The sequence below is a fragment of the Fusarium coffeatum genome (assembly GCF_003316985.1).
Source record: "Fusarium coffeatum strain FIESC_28 chromosome Unknown BRIP53273_contig_61, whole genome shotgun sequence".
NCBI lineage: Eukaryota > Fungi > Ascomycota > Sordariomycetes > Hypocreales > Nectriaceae > Fusarium > Fusarium coffeatum.
The window spans coordinates 63,312-82,265 of NW_022157857.1; the positions used below are offsets into that span (position 1 = coordinate 63,312).

General features: G+C 47.3%; 4 protein-coding genes across 4 annotated transcripts; 3 read left to right on the forward strand and 1 right to left on the reverse strand.

The window, feature by feature from the left end:
* Positions 1 to 2,882: 2,882 nt before the first annotated feature.
* FIESC28_02789 (uncharacterized protein) lies at positions 2,883 to 7,484 on the forward strand (the record flags this gene model as incomplete). Its single annotated transcript, XM_031156938.1, has 5 exons — positions 2,883 to 3,131; positions 3,178 to 4,106; positions 4,156 to 4,721; positions 5,708 to 6,659; positions 6,713 to 7,484. 5 exons carry the CDS (start codon positions 2,883 to 2,885, stop codon positions 7,482 to 7,484), a joined length of 3,468 nt encoding a protein of 1,155 aa, XP_031018890.1.
* A 167-nt stretch (positions 7,485 to 7,651) lies between these two features.
* On the reverse strand, positions 7,652 to 9,367 carry FIESC28_02790 (uncharacterized protein; the record flags this gene model as incomplete). Its single annotated transcript, XM_031156939.1, has 1 exon — positions 7,652 to 9,367. The coding sequence occupies one exon, from the start codon at positions 9,365 to 9,367 to the stop codon at positions 7,652 to 7,654; it is 1,716 nt and encodes a 571-aa protein (XP_031018891.1).
* Positions 9,368 to 10,476: 1,109 nt separating this feature from the next.
* Positions 10,477 to 14,249, forward strand: FIESC28_02791 (uncharacterized protein; the record flags this gene model as incomplete). The annotated part of the gene is made up of 6 exons (XM_031156940.1): positions 10,477 to 10,868; positions 10,914 to 11,605; positions 11,650 to 11,861; positions 11,916 to 12,540; positions 12,809 to 13,026; positions 13,074 to 14,249. The coding sequence occupies 6 exons, from the start codon at positions 10,477 to 10,479 to the stop codon at positions 14,247 to 14,249; spliced, it is 3,315 nt and encodes a 1,104-aa protein (XP_031018892.1).
* A 608-nt stretch (positions 14,250 to 14,857) lies between these two features.
* Positions 14,858 to 16,078, forward strand: FIESC28_02792 (uncharacterized protein; the record flags this gene model as incomplete). Its single annotated transcript, XM_031156941.1, has 4 exons — positions 14,858 to 15,039; positions 15,088 to 15,620; positions 15,667 to 15,923; positions 15,977 to 16,078. 4 exons carry the CDS (start codon positions 14,858 to 14,860, stop codon positions 16,076 to 16,078), a joined length of 1,074 nt encoding a protein of 357 aa, XP_031018893.1.
* Positions 16,079 to 18,954: the final 2,876 nt, after the last annotated feature.

Here is an 18,954-nt window from a genome sequence, read left to right on the forward strand (position 1 = left end):
TGAATCGCATGGCGGCAGAACCGGTAGCGACAATTTCTATGGAGATAGTGATGGATATAGCCTCAGAAAATTCGCCACCCAAGACATCATGCTAGCCCCAGGTCTGACAGAGCTTCTTGACAATAAATTGCTTAGTAGCTTGGTCCCTTCGTCGGCGAACTGGGCCAAATGAAGTCTTTCGCCTACAACAAGCTTACTGTCCAAGCTCATCCGTATACCTGACCAATTGCTTCTGCCAAGCGGCCCGTGTTCCAGATACCCCGAGACAAGCTAGCTAGTCTAGCTCGTTCAATAAGGAGATACGATAATAGCACAGCCTGCTAATTACCAATTATTTCCTTTGAGTCCGATACTAGTGGACTGTTGCATTGCCCCGAGAGTAATTAACTATTTTAGACCTGTAGCTTAACAAACCGGATGAAATGCTTGTGGGGGATTAGGGTCAGGTGGATGATGACTATAATAGCGACAGACTAGACGTTGACCAGTGGTGACTATGACAGAGCGAGCCAGCTAACTGGTAGCGTAGAAGAGATTGTTCTGACAAGAGTAGTGGTTAATATCCGTCCACGTTCTCCCATACTAGCAGTAGCTGACTGGGTCTTGATGAGTTTATAAACAGGGTATGCCTTGCAAGGCATGGCATGTGGGTTTTGCTTCTTTATGCGAAATGCCCCTGGAAATATGGATCTCACGGAGATCCGCCGGGAGCCTCTCACCATATCTTATCATCAATCAATAGTTTCATATGCGCTGAGTAAGAGGGAATCCATCTATTTAAATTTCTTGAAGGTCGATTCCCAAGTCGTACAGTTCAAGAGGTTGTTCTATGGTGGAACTCCAACATACAGGTTGTGCGTTCTAGTTGACACTATCAGCTATTCATAAGCAGAACGTATTAGATGTTCATATCATATCCCATTCATTCCGCACGTTCGGAGCTGACTGCTTGTGATTCAAGCTGATATCCCCGCCTCTGATCATGGTAGATGCCTACTGTAAATCCATGCCGAGAATCAAAATCCACATCGAGGGTCAATGCTTATGCCGGTCAGACCCCATAAAGAGTGCAACACGATTCAGTGATTTTCATCTGTACAGGGTTCAACCTCGCTCGTCGGTATCTGTCGGCACTTGATCCAGCGATCCGGATGAGAGGGGTATATGTCTTGGCCTTCATCTCGTCAAGAGTATGCAATGATGCAGAATGAAGCCTTGGCAAGACTTTGAGTTGTCTAATCTCATATCCTCGGAGTCGCTCCGGGGAGAACCGTCTCAGCCTCATGATTATATCTACCAGTGACGTTATTGAAGCAAATCACATTGTTTCTGATGCATCGTTTTCACTTCTATGCATGACTTGATTCATCAACCAGCCCTAGCGTAAGGCTTAGAAGGTTCTTGTAGCCGTTGTTTGGAAGTGTAATCCGGCAGGCAAACTGAAGAGACTATACCTCACGTGCCTGAAGTATCATTAGATTACTCGCTGTTGAAGTTCTAACCAAGAGTCTAGGCTGACTCATTCAGTTTTCTACAGTAGTACAGCATGACGATGTGGCGGATGTGGCGAGGTTGAACGTCGCCCGCGGGAACCAGGAATAACTATTATTGCCTTGGACGATATGTAGATTATGGATGGTCAGAACGCATATTTGTTTCAAAATGCTATTGCTCGTGATTGCGTTTTTGGCATGACAATCGTTGGGAAGCCCAATTTTATGTTTGCTTAGCAGAAGCTTTTGGTAAGCGCAATAGGTTCTATGTTATGACTCTGGAATCTAGCAAATCTCATCCATTTCGACGATCGTGCCACAAATGCCTTCAAAACTGTTCGCGCTCTACTCAAGTCATTCAGTCACATTTCAATTGCCATGTTTTGATTCCCATAGAGTCAATCCCCGCGTCCCGGTTCAATCCCCATAAATTCAATTGCCGTGTGTTCAGTCGCCGTAGGGTAAGTTCAGGGATCCCTAGCGCGCTACGCGTTCCATTTGAGGCATGGATGCACTAACGGCACCGACAGCCCGCAAAGATTTTCCCTGTTAATGCGATACCAACATTTGTTGGAGACATATCGATATCACCACCAAGTAGAGCTCCAATACAGAGAGAGGGATAGCACCCGTACTCTAGATATGCCGCTGAGAGTATCGGTCCCTTTTTTCTGAGCTCCAGCATCTATTGACTGTACCATAGCTCAACACCAGATGTGGTAGTTTGGTATCTCGCTATCATTCGAAATCTCTGCGGGCTGTGCAAAGCGTGCGCCATGCCATGCTCAGCCCGCTAAGCGACAGTAACTGGAGTCGGCAATTGATTCTTTGAGCTGTCAATCGGCAAACCGTATGATAGACGACCAATACTATCCTCTATTTTCCGAAGGATAATTAATTGATGAGGTGATCTCACTCTGTAGATGTTAGATAGCGCCTAGATAAGCCCACAGCCCCAGATCACCACTTCACTAGCCCCAAATAGCCCATGTCGCGCGCCTGTCAACCTGAGCTGTTCCCAGTTTTCCAGTGAAGCTTGAATCCTTCGAATCCTTCGTCCTGACATACGAGACTAGCAGACTATGAGCCTTGGCTTTTTCCCTGTCATTTACCCCATAATCTGTCAAATCTCACCTTGGATTGGCGATCATGGACGTCATTTACCGTCGTATAGCACCATTTTGGGAAACAAAGCTAGCTTTTTTTGCTGTGATTATGCCTTAGTGCTCACCCTGACGACTGGCTGAAAGCTTGATGGGATTGGCCTGGTCTAGATTGCGATGCTACCGTTGCTACGTGTAACATGGCTGAGACCTTGTAACACGTTTATAAATGAACGATGCCCAATCCCAAATTCTTTTCCTGTGCTACTCGCGTTGTCAATCAGAGATGTTTCCTCACTTCCTTGCGTTGCTGCCATTGGTAGCGGGCGTATTCGCCAAAACCCACGTCCACGACGATACCTTTACGCCGGACTACGTTCTAGAAGCCACCCTTGACGATATAAAAATCAACTGCAAAACACGATCATCCGTTACGTTCAACGGCACATTCCCCGGCCCAACCCTTTATCTCAAAGAAGAGCAAACGACATGGATAAGAGTATATAATCACATTCCCGACAACAACGTCACAGTCGTAAGCACACCTCATCAATCTGTTTTACTCAAGCTGACATTACCAGCACTGGCACGGTCTGAGTCAGCGTGCAGCACCATTTTCAGATGGTACACCGCTAGTCAGCCAATGGCCCATTCCCGAGGGTCACTTCTTCGATTACGAGATTCGTCCCGAGAGGGGAGATGCGGGCTCTTACTTTTATCATTCGCACGTTGGCTTTCAGATCGTCACTGCGCATGGCATTCTGATTGTTGAAGATGCCGACGAGCCTCAGTATGAGTATGATGGTGACGTTGCGCTTATTGTCGCGGATAATTATGCTGCTGAGGATGGAGTGATTGAAGAGGGATTGCTGGCGGATCCGTTTAAGTGGTCGGGTGAGCCGCAGGCTATTACCATACAGGGGAATAGCGGGAATAAGAGTTTTTGGGAGGCGGATGACAAGAGTTGTATGCCGCATGTTATCGATGTTGATCCGGGTAAAGTTTATCGTCTTCGGGTCATCAGCGCTACAGCGTTGTCGATGATCAAGCTTGGTATTGATGATCATACCAACCTTACCGTTATCGAGGCCGATGGATCATACACCAAGCCTGCACACATTGATCATGTTCAGGTATCTTCCGGTCAGCGTTTCAGCTATCTCATGATCACCAAACCTGCGAAGGAAGTTTGCCAGGGAGACCGGTCACAATTCTGGATCCGTTACGAGAGTCGCGACAGACCACAGATGATCAGCGGTTATGCTCTGCTCAAGTACAACTGCGACGAGTATCAGGACCTTCCCAAGACGCTCCCCGAGAAGTCACCTGTTATGTTATCGAATGACACATCTGATTACCTCGAGTATGCTCTGGAAGGGTTGTCGGAAAAGAACAATGCCGCGTTCCCCAAGTTATCGGATGTTACGAGGACAGTGACTATCCAGATCAATCAAATCATGGAGACGGGTGCTTATGAGAACGGAACTCTAAACGGCACAGTAGCATGGGCGTAAGTTATCCAGAGTACCCCCAATTCCCACTCCACTAACGATGACTAGGCAAAATGGTCTACCATGGAAGGAAAGTGTTCAAGCAGAACACCATCAAGTCCCCTACCTCATCCAAATCTACGAAAACGGCAAAACCCCCAATTACACCGCTGCTCTTGAGCATGGCGGCTTCGACCCTGTGACGAAAGCCTTCCCTGCGAAAATCGGCGAGGTCCTGGATATAGTGTGGCAAAACAACAACGGTCCAACAGGAGGCTGGGATTTCCATCCTATGCATGTCCACGGCTACCACATCTACGACTTAGGATCCGGCAACGGAACATACAACGCCACATCCAACGAAGAGCACTTTACCAACTTCACGCCTGTACTACGCGATACGACTAATTTATATAGATATGCAGTTAAAGGTGTACCGCACCATACAGCTGGGTGGAGAGCGTGGAGGATAAGAGTGACGGAGGAGAATGTTGGTGCTTGGATGATGCATTGTCATGTTGCGCAGCATCAGGTTATGGGTATGGCGACGGTTTGGGTTTTTGGAAATGAGGAGGATATTAAGATGAAGTTTCCTGCTGTGCCTTATACGAAGGGGTATCTGGATTATGGAGGGAGTGCGTATGGAACTGAGGATGTTAAGCCTCAGGTGAACCATTATTGGAGTAGCGATGATTGAGAGGATTTGCTTGTTTTGTTATTAGACTTAAAGTAGATATACACGTGCTAGCGAAGGGTAGTTTCAGTTTCAAGCTGGTTTTGCAATGTCAGTAAAGGTCCCAAGTGAGAACACCGCAATTGATCCATGAATCTAGACCCTTTAATTGTTTCACATTTGCTTCACCGAAAGGTAAACGCCGCTGCTAACAAAGCAGGGATCAATCGTGGCCGTGCTTTCAACCCCCGCAAACAGATGTTGAGGCTATTCCACATCCAGCATACCATGTACCCAAAAGCCATGTGATTAATAAAGTTGAGCAATGATCAACCAAAGCTGAAAAAACGCCAAGGCTACTTACTTGGGGTTGAGGTGGCTGAGACTCTACAGCCTCCCTCAAAATGCCGCACGAGGATAAATACTTGCTGATCCCCAGTTCAAGGGCATTAAGAATTGAAGGACGGTGATGCTGTAACGAAATTATGATTTCCGAAACGCTGAGGCTTTGCAAGCTCTGGCTTTCTGCCGGCTGGAGAAGAACAGCGCTCATCAACACGATCCTCATTTGGATTTTAACCATCATCTTACTCTTACTATTCTGTGTATCAAGAATTGGCTTCAAACATGAGTCCGCTGGCACAAGCGAGATTTACAAAGGAAGCTGCTCGCACTCTTCAAAAGTCGACATAGCAGTCCATCTCATCATCAATATCCTCGGCACACTAATCCTCTCATCATCCAACTTCTTTATGCAAATCCTCACGGCGCCGACGAGAGAAGTCATCGATAAGGCGCATTCGAGCGGTGAATATCTTGAAGTCGGTGTGCAGTCGCTACATAACCTCACAAGGTCATTTTTCTCAGGATCGAAAGGCTTCTTTTGGTTGTTATTGAGTTTGAGTTCGATTCCTATCCATCTTTTTCTGAATGCAAGTATTTATACAGTTCATGTGTCTACTGAGAATTTCTTTGTTGTCGCGTCGGAACCATTTCTTGACGGTGCGGAGTTTGAGATACCGGGTGTGGGAGCGGACTCGTTTGATTGGAAGTATCCAGGGACTCAATTTCCTGTTGATGGACGGTTAGAGCATGCAAATCGGTTCATTGAAGAGGTCGCTACCAATGCGACGAGCTGGAGCAATATGACCGTTGGTACTTGTATGGAAATTTACAACGATCCATACCAAGCCCTTCGGAAGCATCGGAATGTGGTTATGGTTGTTCAAGAGCCCGGCAACCCGTCAACGAAAGGGTGGAGAACGTCTGAGGTTCGTTCAGACCTACCATCTTCGAATCGATCAGAAACCGTCAATCCTCTATTCCTGATGAAGAGGCTAAGTCCGACGGACGATTACATCCAATGGAACGAAGCAGGAGTGGGTGTCGGCAAGCCTTTCACAGAGGAAGACAGGATTGCATCCAAACTCAGACTGGATGTCAACACAAGTATCGTGAAGACGAACTTTACTTCTGGACCAGAGGAGCTTGAAGCACTATACTGCCTGGCTGAACCGATCCAGGAATCCTGTGGCGTACGCGTTTCCAACGTTGCGTTGCTGGTCAGTTGGATCTTCACAGCACTTAAAGCACTGGTCTGCTTAGCGGTGGTCATCAAATGCCGGCACGACAATCTGCTTGTCACGCCGGGAGAAGCTATTGATTCGTTTATCAGTGCGCCGGATGCTTCGACGGCTGGGATGTGTTGGGCTGGGGCTCCTGGCGATCAAGTAGAGAAGGGCAAGAGACGCGATGCTGGTGCGAGAGAATGGAGGGGAGAGGCGAGGAAGTTGGGATGTGCTGTTCCAAGAGGACTATGGATATCTTCATATCTTCTGTTTGCAGTATTTCTTGGTATAGGTGTTGGTCTTCTCGCAGAGGGATCTCGAACGCAGCCGGTGTAAGTACTCCTCAATCTCCTGAACCACAAGTCCTCTAACCGCTGTTTTACAGAACGAAATCTACCTTCGGTCCTACGTCTCAAACACTGGGGCACAACCTTAACGCCGGACCAGAGCGATCAGACGACATGGGCGACATTCACCGAGCTCTATTCGCAAACCTACCTCATCTCGTCCTCGCCTTGTCATATTTTGCTTACAATAACATCATGACCCGTATGCTATCTGAGCGCGAACTCTCAGAATTTGGACGGAGATTCGTACCTCTTCGCGTATCGGCGCCTAGAGGTTCACAGCAGGGGACACACCGTTTACAGCTGCCCTATATCTGGTCCATTCCGTTGATTGCGATGAGCGGTATCCTCCACTGGTTGTTGTCAAATTGTCTATTCCCCAAAGTTAATATCGGTTATCAAGCATATCCACCCTACGAAGAAGGTCTCTGGAGCGGAAGAGGACTAGGGTTTTCGACCTTAGCAGTTCTCATCACTCTTGTTATATGCCTCTGCGCTATTCTTATCCCGATATTCATTGGGAGAACAAAGTTGAGCAAGGATATGGTCGTCTTCGCAGGGAACTCTGTCGTCTTGTCGGCCGCGTGTCATGTCATGAGGTTGCAAACAGAGAAGCAGGAGGGGGATGTGGATACTGCTTTGATACAGAGAGGTCAGGCTAGGAATTCGGATATAGCTGCTAGGAAGTTGAAATGGGGTGTTGTGGTACCTTATCAAGGTGTACGGCCGGGACATTTAGCGTTTGGAGTGGTGGAACAATATCTTGGACCACCCCAGGACACACATTACTATGCCGGAGAACATCATTAGCAAGGCATAGAAGTATCAAGTCACACTCCAGTCAATAGTGTTCAGTGCATTTGCGTTTAGATCTACAACACGAAGTCATTTTGAACAAATCATAAAGTCAATTTCTCATCTATCCCAACAGCTACCAAACCCAAACCCAATTTCAACAACGCTTTATCCATCCAACTCTACGCATAGTTCTCCTGCATCGCAAGAGGCGAAGCCTCCTGCGCATGATGAGGCTGTAACCTCGTCGTCTTAAACTTCCTCGCAGATAACTTCATGTCAAACATCTGATCAATCTCAATCGCACTTCGTCCCTTCATCTCCGGAACAAACAACCACGCCAAAACGGCTCCAAGAATAGAAGTTCCACAGAATACAAATGCCGTCTTGGCTCCAAGCGCTGCCTTGTCTCGACTGAACAGCATAGGCAATACAATAGCCAACGTAATGGAGAAGCCTTTCTCTGCTACACTGGTCAGACCTTGTGTCAGGGATCGGAGTTGGAGAGAAGATGTTTCTCCGATGACGGCGAATCCTGCGGGCCAAGCTCCCAGACCACAGATGATGATGACGGACATCATGATACCACCGGCGACCCACGTGAGAGCTTCATTAGACCAGAAACCGGTGATACCCATGACTCCCCATAGAATTCCAGCTGCGGCCAGAGAAGGGATGATCATGTTTCGACGACCCGTTCGGGAAAGAAGCCAGAAACCGATGCCATTACCCAACATACCAGCAACAACACCCACAGCCATGAAGATCAGAGAAGGCATACTGTCCATACCCATACTTCGCAGGAACAAATTAGCGTTGGAAAGCAGTTCCATACCAAACAGTCCAGGGAAGATAGCAGCGAGAGTAACGATGAGAGTTCTTCGCAGGTTTGTGCCCTTGAGACAAGACCAGTACGTCGCATTTGCAGTCTGGGCCTTCTCCTCCTCGATCGTAGCTCTGATGCGCTCAAGTTGACTATAGGGATTGACCTTGGGTGCGTAAAGTCGTGTAGCTGATTTAATCGCGCGTTCTTCTTGGCCTGTTCGAATGAGATGGGCCGGACTTTCGGGCATAAAGATTGACAGCAGAAGAGGGCCAAGGACGAGAATCCACTGTGAGCCAAAGGCTCCTAGATAACCGGAGTTTCCCTCGATGCTATTAATGGCAAGCGTGACGAGAAGACCAATCAATTGACCGAGGAGAGTGAAGACAGGGAAGAGAGCCATTGCAGATCCACGAAGAGCAGTAGGCGTATTCTCAGAGACCCAGGTCACACAAGCACCCTTGCCGATACCAACAGTAAAACCCTGAATGGTCAAACCAGCAGTGAGGTACATCCTCTTCGTGTCCAGCGGCTCAGGAATATGCGAGAAGAACATACAGGCGATAGCAACGATAGAAACAATCGTACCCATCATAAGGGTAAACTTTCGACCAATCTTGTCCTGTAGCCAACCACCGAGAAGCGATCCAATCGCTGCACCAGCAGGAGGTAAGCCCAGCCAAAGCGAAAGCCAATTTCCTGGTGTGTCCATTTTTCCATGGATCATTTCTCCGTAATCTTCCAAGAAGCTGTCTGTACCCACGATAGCGCCGACGATGACGAGATCGTAACCCCAGCCGATAACGGGGATACTCATTGCGAGACAGTATTTTGCTACCTTTGGGTAGAGCTTAATAGCTTGACGCAAAGGCATCTGAGATTCGTCATCTTGGGGTTGTGCAGATGGTGATGTTGTATATTTCAGGTCTTGGGTTTGAGATGTGTAGAGATCGTAGTTTGTGATGTCTTCTTCAGATTGGGGGACTTGATGCCATGATCTTGAAGCTTCCATTTCGTGGTGGGTTGGTTTGATGGGGTCACTTCCATCGCTATCGCGCCTGTCGTGATAAGCCATGGTGACGGTTCCAGTAAGGCGTCGATTTTAGTGAAGTGAGAAGATTGGCGAAATTAGATGAGAAATAACACCGTACGGACTAATAATCCGGTATGTATAAGATGTGATTGCAAGATGAGGATTCCAGAAATTGGAGGAGAATTGCTGGTGTATTAAATTACTTCAACGCTCGCACTCTACACCCTCGGACTTGGTGATCAGCCCTGCGGACTCCCAACCGTGGAGTCCGTTCAATCCTATCATGAATCCTTCGGGACCAAATGCTACGCTGTGAAAATGCTGGACCAATAACAATAAAAGTCTGTGCGGAGATGAAACAAGGATGGCTGTGTTTGCTGACAAGGCGCAGTTGGTGGACTAAAACTAATACGGACATTTTCTCGGTAGGATTTGGTGTGCTTATGCTGGCTTAATTCTGGAGGGGCAAGGTGGATAAGCTCAGCCCTTGCCTTGAAAGCCCTACGGACCTCGGACTTGAGAAACCCTGGAGTGGAGGGAATTTTCCGAGCGTTGAGATACGATGCTGATGCGAAAAGGTTTTCGCGAGGTAGTGCTTACGATTAATAAAATCGCTGAATTTAGTTTAATTAATATTTATGCTTATCTGTAGCGTCTGAAGTAGACGTTATGTCAGATTCTTTTTTACTACGGTGAGCAGGCGTTGTCAGCACGTGTAGGTATCAGCAATTGATACTTTGAGAGACTTGTGACGGATAAGCGTCAATCAATTCAAGATCCAAGTTTCAGAAATAGATACGGATCTGAGAGATTAAGCGATCGGCATTTGATAGCTGCTTAATTGAACTACCGAAGCTAGTGATTGAAGGTTGTCCGTAGGACATCTGGCAGCGTGTGCTTATCCGTCGGACTAGGTTGGTAACTGTTGGTGACTGCGGCAGACTAAAGTACTTCGATATCTACCATTTCACACGGTCGATGCTTCCAGATTCATTCTTGGCAAGGTTGCTTGAGTACGCTTCAATGTAATAAATAGCTCAATGGGAGGTGGTGATTGTTTCGGCGCAGTAGATCTTGTGTTACCATTCTTACTCTGCTGTATTATTCCTAGCTATTTCCTCGTTCTTACGTTATTACTGCACTGCAACATCATGGCTCAGACTGAGCAATCCAACGGAGAATCAAGGACTGAGCCTATCAGAATGGACAAACCCATATGTCAAATCATCACACCAGTCGGCATGTTAGGCTACGGCTTCGACGAAAAACTAACATATCACGAACTCACCGGTCTAGACCCCAACATACCAACAGCTATCATTCTAGACTCTGGCTCTACAGATAGTGGACCGCAGAAGTTGGCTCTTGGATCAATGACCTCTCCTCGGTCATCTTATGTTAAAGATCTGTCTAAACTTCTGAAGCTGGTTCATACGTTTGATGTACCGCTTATTTTTGCTTCAGCTGGTGGTGATGGTACTGATGAGCATGTGAAAGAAATGGAAGAAATTATCAAGGATATTACCGAGGAGGCAGGAAATGGGTGAGTTACTATCTGAAGGTAGAGTATATGGACTAATGACGATAGTGATTACTCGTTCAACACCATCTCTTTATTCTCAAACATCAACAAGGACACCATCCTCGAACGATTCAACCAGGGCCGTCTTACAGGCTGTGGCCCCTGCGTCCCTCCTGCCTCCGAAGAAGAGATTCAATCTTCCCTCCGCGTAGTAGCTCAAATGGGCTACGAACCCTTCCTCGACGCCATGAACGCCAATCCAGACTTCGACATCATCATCGGCGGCCGGGCCTACGATCCCTCGCCATATGCAGCATATTGCGTCCACCAGCTCATGCGCCAGACAGACATAACTGATGAGCAACTTCACTCCAGCTTGGGAGGGTTTCTACACATGGGGAAGATCCTCGAGTGTGGAGGTCAATGTTCTACTCCTAAGTCTCATGGAGCTGTGGCTAGTGTCTATGCGAGTGGGTTATTTGATATTAGACCTATGGCTCCTGATTCAGTTTGTACGACTCTTTCTGTTGCTGCGCATACTCTTTATGAGAATACACGACCAGATGTTCTTCGTGGACCTGGCGGTTCCATCCATCTCGACAACTCCCATTACGAGCAACTATCCGATGGAAAGACCGTTCGAGTAAGCGGTAGTAGATACCGCTCGTCAGAGAAAGACGGTGCACCGTACCAGTTCAAACTTGAAGCTGCGCGCATAGTGGGATATCGATCTATGTTCATGGGCAGCGTGAAAGACTGTACGTTACCCACCCTGAACAAGTATCCCCGCTAACGATTCCAGATATCCTCATTTCGCAAATAGACAAGGTTCTAGCACGCGTAAAGCTTTACGTAGCCCAACAACACCCCGAAATCACAAGTCACTGGAAAGTAGATTTCCACGTCTATGGAAAGGGACAATTCCCAGGACAGTTGTTTATTGTTGCGGAGGCACTTGCTTCGACGCAGCAGTTGGCGAATAGTATTGCGTCGAAAGCTAGAGTTGGGATGATCGTAAGTCTTGTCCCCTTGTTCTCTTTCCGTTTCTCGGTTGGCTAACAGTGGTAGCATGCTCCATACCCAGGACAGAAAGCTACCGCTGGAAACTTTGGGTTCGGAATTGGAGGCTTAATGGAGCTTGAGTTGGGACCTTGTGCGGAGTTTTCGCTTTATCATTTGATGGAGCTGGAGAGTCATGAGCAGCGTGTTTTTCCGGTCGGTGATGGAAGGCTTGAAGGACCGCTTTTGCGAGGGAGTGTTTCTCGAATTGGCAATGGATCTATGAAGCCAAGAGTCAGGGATCTGCCTAAGATCCCAGGCGAGATGCTATTCATGCCAGGCGCAGAGCACATAGCACCAGCTCCATCCCAACCCATCACAAATCCCCAAACCCTATCAGACCTTTGCAGCGTCCTCCGTTCCAAAAACGCAGGACCCTACGAAATCACCATTGACGCAATATTCTCATCCAAAGAGATCTACAACACCGTCAAAACCTCCGGTCTTCTCTCTCCAAGCAATGTAGCCAAAGCCATTGGTGTTGCAGAAGAGAATATCATCTGGATCGGGTTTTTTGACCCAGCTATCTCATTCAAGGTAACTATACCGAGGGTTAGGATGGGTGTGAAGAAGGCAGCCGGTGGATTTATGGAGAATGATATTCATGGATCGCAAGAGCATATGGGGCTTGCGAGTATGAGACTTCCTGACATGGTTTTGTCACTTTTGTGATGTGTAATTATTTTTTGTTACTTGGGCTGAGTCTAGACTTTGGAGGATTCTTATCGTTATCGTTATCGTTATCGCTCTCCAACTTTGTACTAGCGCCGTGATCCTTTGAGCGGACTTGAGAATGTCCGTCTGACTCTTGGCCTACCCTGCGGAGAAGTAGAGTCCGCGATAATTAAAATAAATACTTGTCGTAACCATTCAGAACACAATCGTCAGCTCAATTGACTTAGGCAAGAACTTCTATCGTACTTTCAACATGGCTGTTCCTCAAAGACAGACTCCTCGCATTGAGGACCTCTGTGCATTCTACGTCGGCAAAAGCATCCACGATGCCCCCAAACCAGCAGTTATCCTTGACAAAGCCAAGATCAATCGCCATTGTCAGTCTATGCTCAAGGCAGTCGACACGCTTGGTCTCGGATTCCGCGCACACGTCAAAACTCACAAGGTCAATTCCCCAGGGATATTCTTAGTGTTAATACTAATATTTCTCAGACAATAGAAGTCGCCCGTCTCCAATCCGGCCAAGGAAGTGGTGATGTCAAACTCATCGTATCCACCCTTGCAGAGATTGACCATCTCCTCCCTCTATTCAAAGAGTACAAAGCTGCAGGTCGTCGTCTAGACATTCTCTACGGCCTTCCCCTTCCACGCTCTCAAATCCCTCGCTTAGCTGCTCTCGGCACGGAGTTAGGACCAGGCAGTATCTCCGTGCTCATCGACCATCCCTCTCAACTTCAATCCGTCAAGGATTTCTCCCAGCATGCTAAGTTTCCGGCGAGGGTCTTTTTAAAGGTCGATACAGGATATCATCGCGCTGGTCTACCGCCGACGTATATGAATAAGAATGGTCTGATTGAGAGTCTTGCGCAGCTTGAGGTGAGTGGAGAGGCTGAGTTGTTGGGGTTGTATTCGCATAGTAGTCTGAGCTATGCGGACTCAACGCCTGAACAAGCGATGGGGAATCTAGAGGGGGAAATTCAGGGATGTTTGGAGGCGGTCAATGCCCAAGCACAATTATTCGCCAAGGAGAAGCAACTTATCATTAGTGTCGGTGCTTCTCCTCAGGTCACGGCTGTCGAAAACTTGGTCACTTCCGAAGGGGATTTATCACCAGCAGCTGCTTCCCTGCGCAAGGCTATCGAAACAGTTACCACTGGTCAGCCCGGTGGTCTGAAAACCAAGCTGGAGCTTCATGCGGGTGTGTACTCCATTCTCGACATGCAACAAGTCTCCACCAACTCAAGAAGACACCTCGGTTCTGCCGAAGACGAAATCGCCATTTCTGTCATCGCAGAAGTATGCAGCGTCTACAACGACAAGGAACGTGCGCAACCCGAAGCTCTCGTCGCTGTCGGAACGCTAGGACTCGGTCGAGAGCCTTGTGCTGCTTACTCCGGCTGGGGAGTTGTTAGTCAAGTTTCTGGAACGAGACGATTGATCGTTGATCGGGTTAGTCAGGAGCATTCGATATTGGCGTGGGAGTATGGTAAGGATGAGGATACTTCTGCGATTCCACCTGTGCCGTTGGAGGTTGGACAGAATGTGGTGATTTTTCCGAATCATGCTTGTGTCACTGGGGCTTTGTATGGGTGGTATCTCGTTGTTGACTCGGAGGAGGGTGACGGGAAGACGATTGTTGATGTTTGGGGAAGGGCTAGTGGGTGGTAGAGTGGATTGTAGTTATTTTCTGTTATCTTCTGGATGTTCATCTAAGCTTGCTTTTTAGTCTCTCCGCCTTTGCCCGGGTCTAAATGTCACTTGAGAATTGACTGATATGACTATCAATTAATGCAAGGGATCATGAAAAGTGGTGCGCAGGACCATCGATTCCTAAGCGAGACAAAAGCCGTAACGAGCGACACCGTTGGAATGGTTAAGCTTTGTTCGTACTCGGCTAGCAGTCTTGGCTAGATTCCCGTTGTTGTTGATCATGAGGGCTCTTCAACTTGGCAAAGCTTAAGTGGCTCGTAGAATCTCCCTTCGTTTCTTAGGCCTTTATGCCTGAGACATTCTGCCCCCTACTATTCCTAATTGAGAATAAGCTGTTGGTCGTTGCCAATTTCTGAGATATTGGCTAACTTCGACCCCGAAATTCGACCTGGAAAAAAGCAATTCTAATCAACGATGGCTGGCTGGACTCCGATCTATCAACGCCACATGTAGGGAGGCAATAGGAGAGAATAAGAAAAGTCCAGCTCTGTCCGTCGCGCTTTGAGCTCTTGAACCATTCTCCCACACTCGCCCAACATTGGATTGTCATCCCAGATTCGTTCATAATGTTGAAGCCAAGAAGAGAGAGCATTTTCGTGCGATGGATACTAACGACGGTCTTCATCGTTAGCACCCTGTCTGCATTGGTAATCCTTCTTCAGCCCAGATACCGGAGTCTACCGAAAAGCAGCGGGATACAATTCAAGAGTAGCAAAACGCTACCAAACGAGCGTTACATCCTCGCCTTGTACGCATTATTCTACGCTGTGCAGACGAAATTGCTAACAGATCGCAGCGGCGACTCCTACACCCGAGGCGGCATGAAATTGAATTACACATACACCAACACCGGACCGGGCATGTACGAAATGGACCGAGTCGACCGAGTCAAAGGCAAACTCCCCGGCCCCAGCGCCAAAAACCCCCTCGGAAACCCAAAATTGCCAGGCATAACATCATCCGGCGGGATGAACTGGGCAGGGTACATGGCAACCGAGTTCAACAGCACGCTTACGCTCCTCTACAACTTCGCCCGGTCGGGCTCCACCGTCGACGCAGAGGTAATACCGCCTCGAGTCGATAAGAGGTTTAGCTTCGCAAATCAGATCGTTCATTTCAATGACACGATTGGGCATAAGCCTGATTATGCTGTGTGGACTGCTGAGAACACCGTTGCGACGATCTGGTTTGGGATCAACGATATTACGCTTACTTATAAGAAGCGCAGTATTGAGAAGAAGTATATCAATGCAGTTTGGCGAATCTTTGACTTGTCGGATATACTATACGAGATGGGGATCCGACAGTTTGTTTTCATGGAAGCGCCACGTAAGTAATTCCTTCTTCGAGGTGAAGATCACACTGACGCATCTAGCATTTGATTTGACTCCGACACGGCAAAACGCGAAATTCAAATACAACGAGACGAGCAACTATCACGAGCTGCTCCAATACGGGTTTCACATATGGAATCAAAATTTGAGAAAAGGCACTGCCGCGTTTGAACGACGGCACCCTGATGCGAGTGTTGCATATGTTGAGGTGTGGGATATATTCTACCAGGCTTTCTTGGACCCTGCAAGTATGGGAGCGCCAAATGCTACTTGTGTTGATCCTAAGGGAAAGAAATGTGTAAGTACAGCTATCCTTGTTAAGACTTGGTGTTTCGGTACTGACGTATCTAGCTATGGGCGAATACTTCGCATCCTGGTACTAGGATTCACCATCATATTGGGAGGAGGGTTGCCAAGGCCGTGTCCTGGAAAACGGTTTCTCCTTCCTATTGAAATTCATAAAACCGGGAATTAGACGCATTATCTTTATTCTCTTTTCCGACGTCGCAACCATGCACAACTTCCGTGAACAAAGGTCTGATATAAAGTCCAGCACAGTACCCTTGGATATAGTGGCGATTCACAGGCATTGTGTGTAGGCAATAAATCTTGAATCTAACTGTTCATTCCTGCAGCTAGGCTAGAAACTTAGAAACGATGCATCACTCTCCTACTAAGAACCAAGACATTCACAGCAGACCATGCCGTCTCAACCACTCATTATACTCCTCGACACACACCCAACAGTACGCCCAACTTAACCTTCTGGTCTCCTCACTTACTTGACATTGGTCATATTGACATGTAACATCTGCATCGCGTGACCGCGCTCTGACCTCTCGACAGCGTCGGACATCGGAGTCTCCGTCCAACCAACGGCCACAAGCACTGCAGATGCTAGTGGTGTTTACTATGTGACACATCTCGATAATCCTTGGTGTTGATATGTATAGCAAGAGGTGTGGTATAATATATTGAATAGGCTTTTAACAGTTTCGTTATAGGCAATGATAAAAGAGGTTGTATTGTACTACATGAGCAGGAACATGTATTTCTAGATCGAGGGCACGACTTTTATAATTGATAGTACCTCGCTATTCAGTGCCAGGAGTATAGTGCCTCTGTAAAAGTAATGCTTGTTGATTAAGATAAAATCATTCACTGCAGTGCCCGTCGTCTCAACCACTCATTGTACTCTTCAACACATGCCCAACAGTATGTCCAGGCTAACCTCCTAGTCGTCTCACTTTCCACGCACTGGTCATCCGGACAACGGTCGTTCACATCGCGTGACCGCGACCTAGCTTCTCTGCATCGTCTGATATCCCACTCTCCGGATAACCAACGGCCGCAGTGTGCACAGACGTTGTTGATGTGTATTAAATGACACATTTTGACGCCGTTGTTGTTGGTGATGATATATAGTGTAGAAGTTTGGTAGAACAGATATAAGACTTGAGAGTATAGTGTTCGAGAATGGTCTTACTTGGATTATTTTAGGAGGAAAGAATTCTCTCAGGATCGAGGCTGGACTGATTTTTATACCTGATAGTGCATTGTGATTCAGTGTAGAGAATGCTGCCTGCGTGGGACACCTTGTATTGAATAAGATATCATAGTCGCATTCGCAGCAATCCGCTGTCATATATGCACCACCTTCGTATCACCCACTGACGTTTTGTTCTTCGTGGAGCAATCAAAGCAACCCGTCGAGCTCGTAAACTGTCGCTGAGCGCTGAAAGACGAATTTGCAATAGCACATCTTCCTTCATCCCTTCCTTTTCCGCAAAGCTCGGTATGGAACTCTTCCAAAAGTTTCTTTTTGCACGTCTGACACAAGTACTCGATCTTCGCTATGTGGCACATGATTGAGTAGAATGTGTGTTTGATGGAACAAGAAAAGTTCTTGTGATGTTGGGGCTTGTGGTATACTGAACACGGGAGGACTGCTGGGTATTTATATCCTTCGAAACTGTCCGTGATCAAGAGCGACCAAGAGGGTTCTGTACGTGGATGCACAGCATTGAACAGTGTGATACGGAAGTAAGAGTAAAAAAAAGCCGGATGGAAGTAAGGAAGGTATTTTGTAGCATGCCTAAACCTTATGTGAGGGCAAGGTAAGAAAAGGTTGTGGATGGGAAAATGAGTTATAATACATTGTGGAAAGTGTAAATATCCTCAGAAACTTTATCAAATGGTTTGATACGTATGTGCTTACTGCCACATTGACAAGGAGTAAGCTTGTTGCAACGATCATGGAAAAGAGCAGTTCGGGCTTTGGCGGCTACATGATTCACCGGCGTGCAGACTGGAAGAAGGTCTCTTTACGAATGGCCCATGTGGTTAAGGAAAAGAGGGTTATGTCGGGTAACAAACAGCCTTGATACCGGACCGTTGACCTCATGGTTGGTGAGCAACGCTCAAATTGATTCACAGCAGAGACCGCTTAGTTACGGTGTTAATGCACAAGTTCGTAGAGTATACCTAGATGTATAACAGTGCCTGTTGTAGTACCTAAGGCAGTGTAAATGTTTACTACATAACTTGTTTCTTATTCTTGGCCTTCTTCTTCTTCCTCATGCAGTCAACACAACCTGTTACGCTAGTGTCTTCTCTCTGAGTGCTGCAAAACGTCTTGTCGTTATCGCAGTAAACGCCATCTTTCGTCGTCTTTTCACAAGGCATGGTGACGTCCTCTACACGAAGCTTCCTTTTGCACTCTGGGCAAAGGTATTCGGTGACTGTTCTGTGACACATATTTATGGAACGTAGAAGGGAGTCTTAAATTCTGTTGGACTTTGTATCATAAGGAAAGCGAGAAAAGCCCCGGCCGGTGTTAGTATTTATATAGTTGCAATTGGTCCGTGATTCAGAAACATAGTGTTCTTGTATCGCTGCAACTGATTCGATCTTCTGTCTCCTTGACTCAGAGTCGGCTGACCTCGTCCATCTTTAGTTTCTTGCATATTGGACACAGATACTCAATCCGCGCTGTACACAAGTGATATGTGATATGTGTCCTGTCGGAGGTCGCCTTTTCGCTATCTTTCTTCTGCCTGCCAACAAGCACAGAAAGTCTCATCTGACCGCTGGTGGACTCCTTCCATTTGTCGACGACGAAGTAGACCTGCTGGCTGGGCTCTGCCCCTCACTCGAACTAGAACCCGCTATGCCACCGCAACGTAGAGATGAGATAATGGGGCACCTACAGAAGTGTAAGATATCTCACTTTGCTGGTCATGAACAGTCCAATCCATTGGACCCTTCGAAAAGTTGCTTGCTGTTCGAGGATTGGTTGATAGATCCCCTCGTGGTGGGCACCCTCCGCG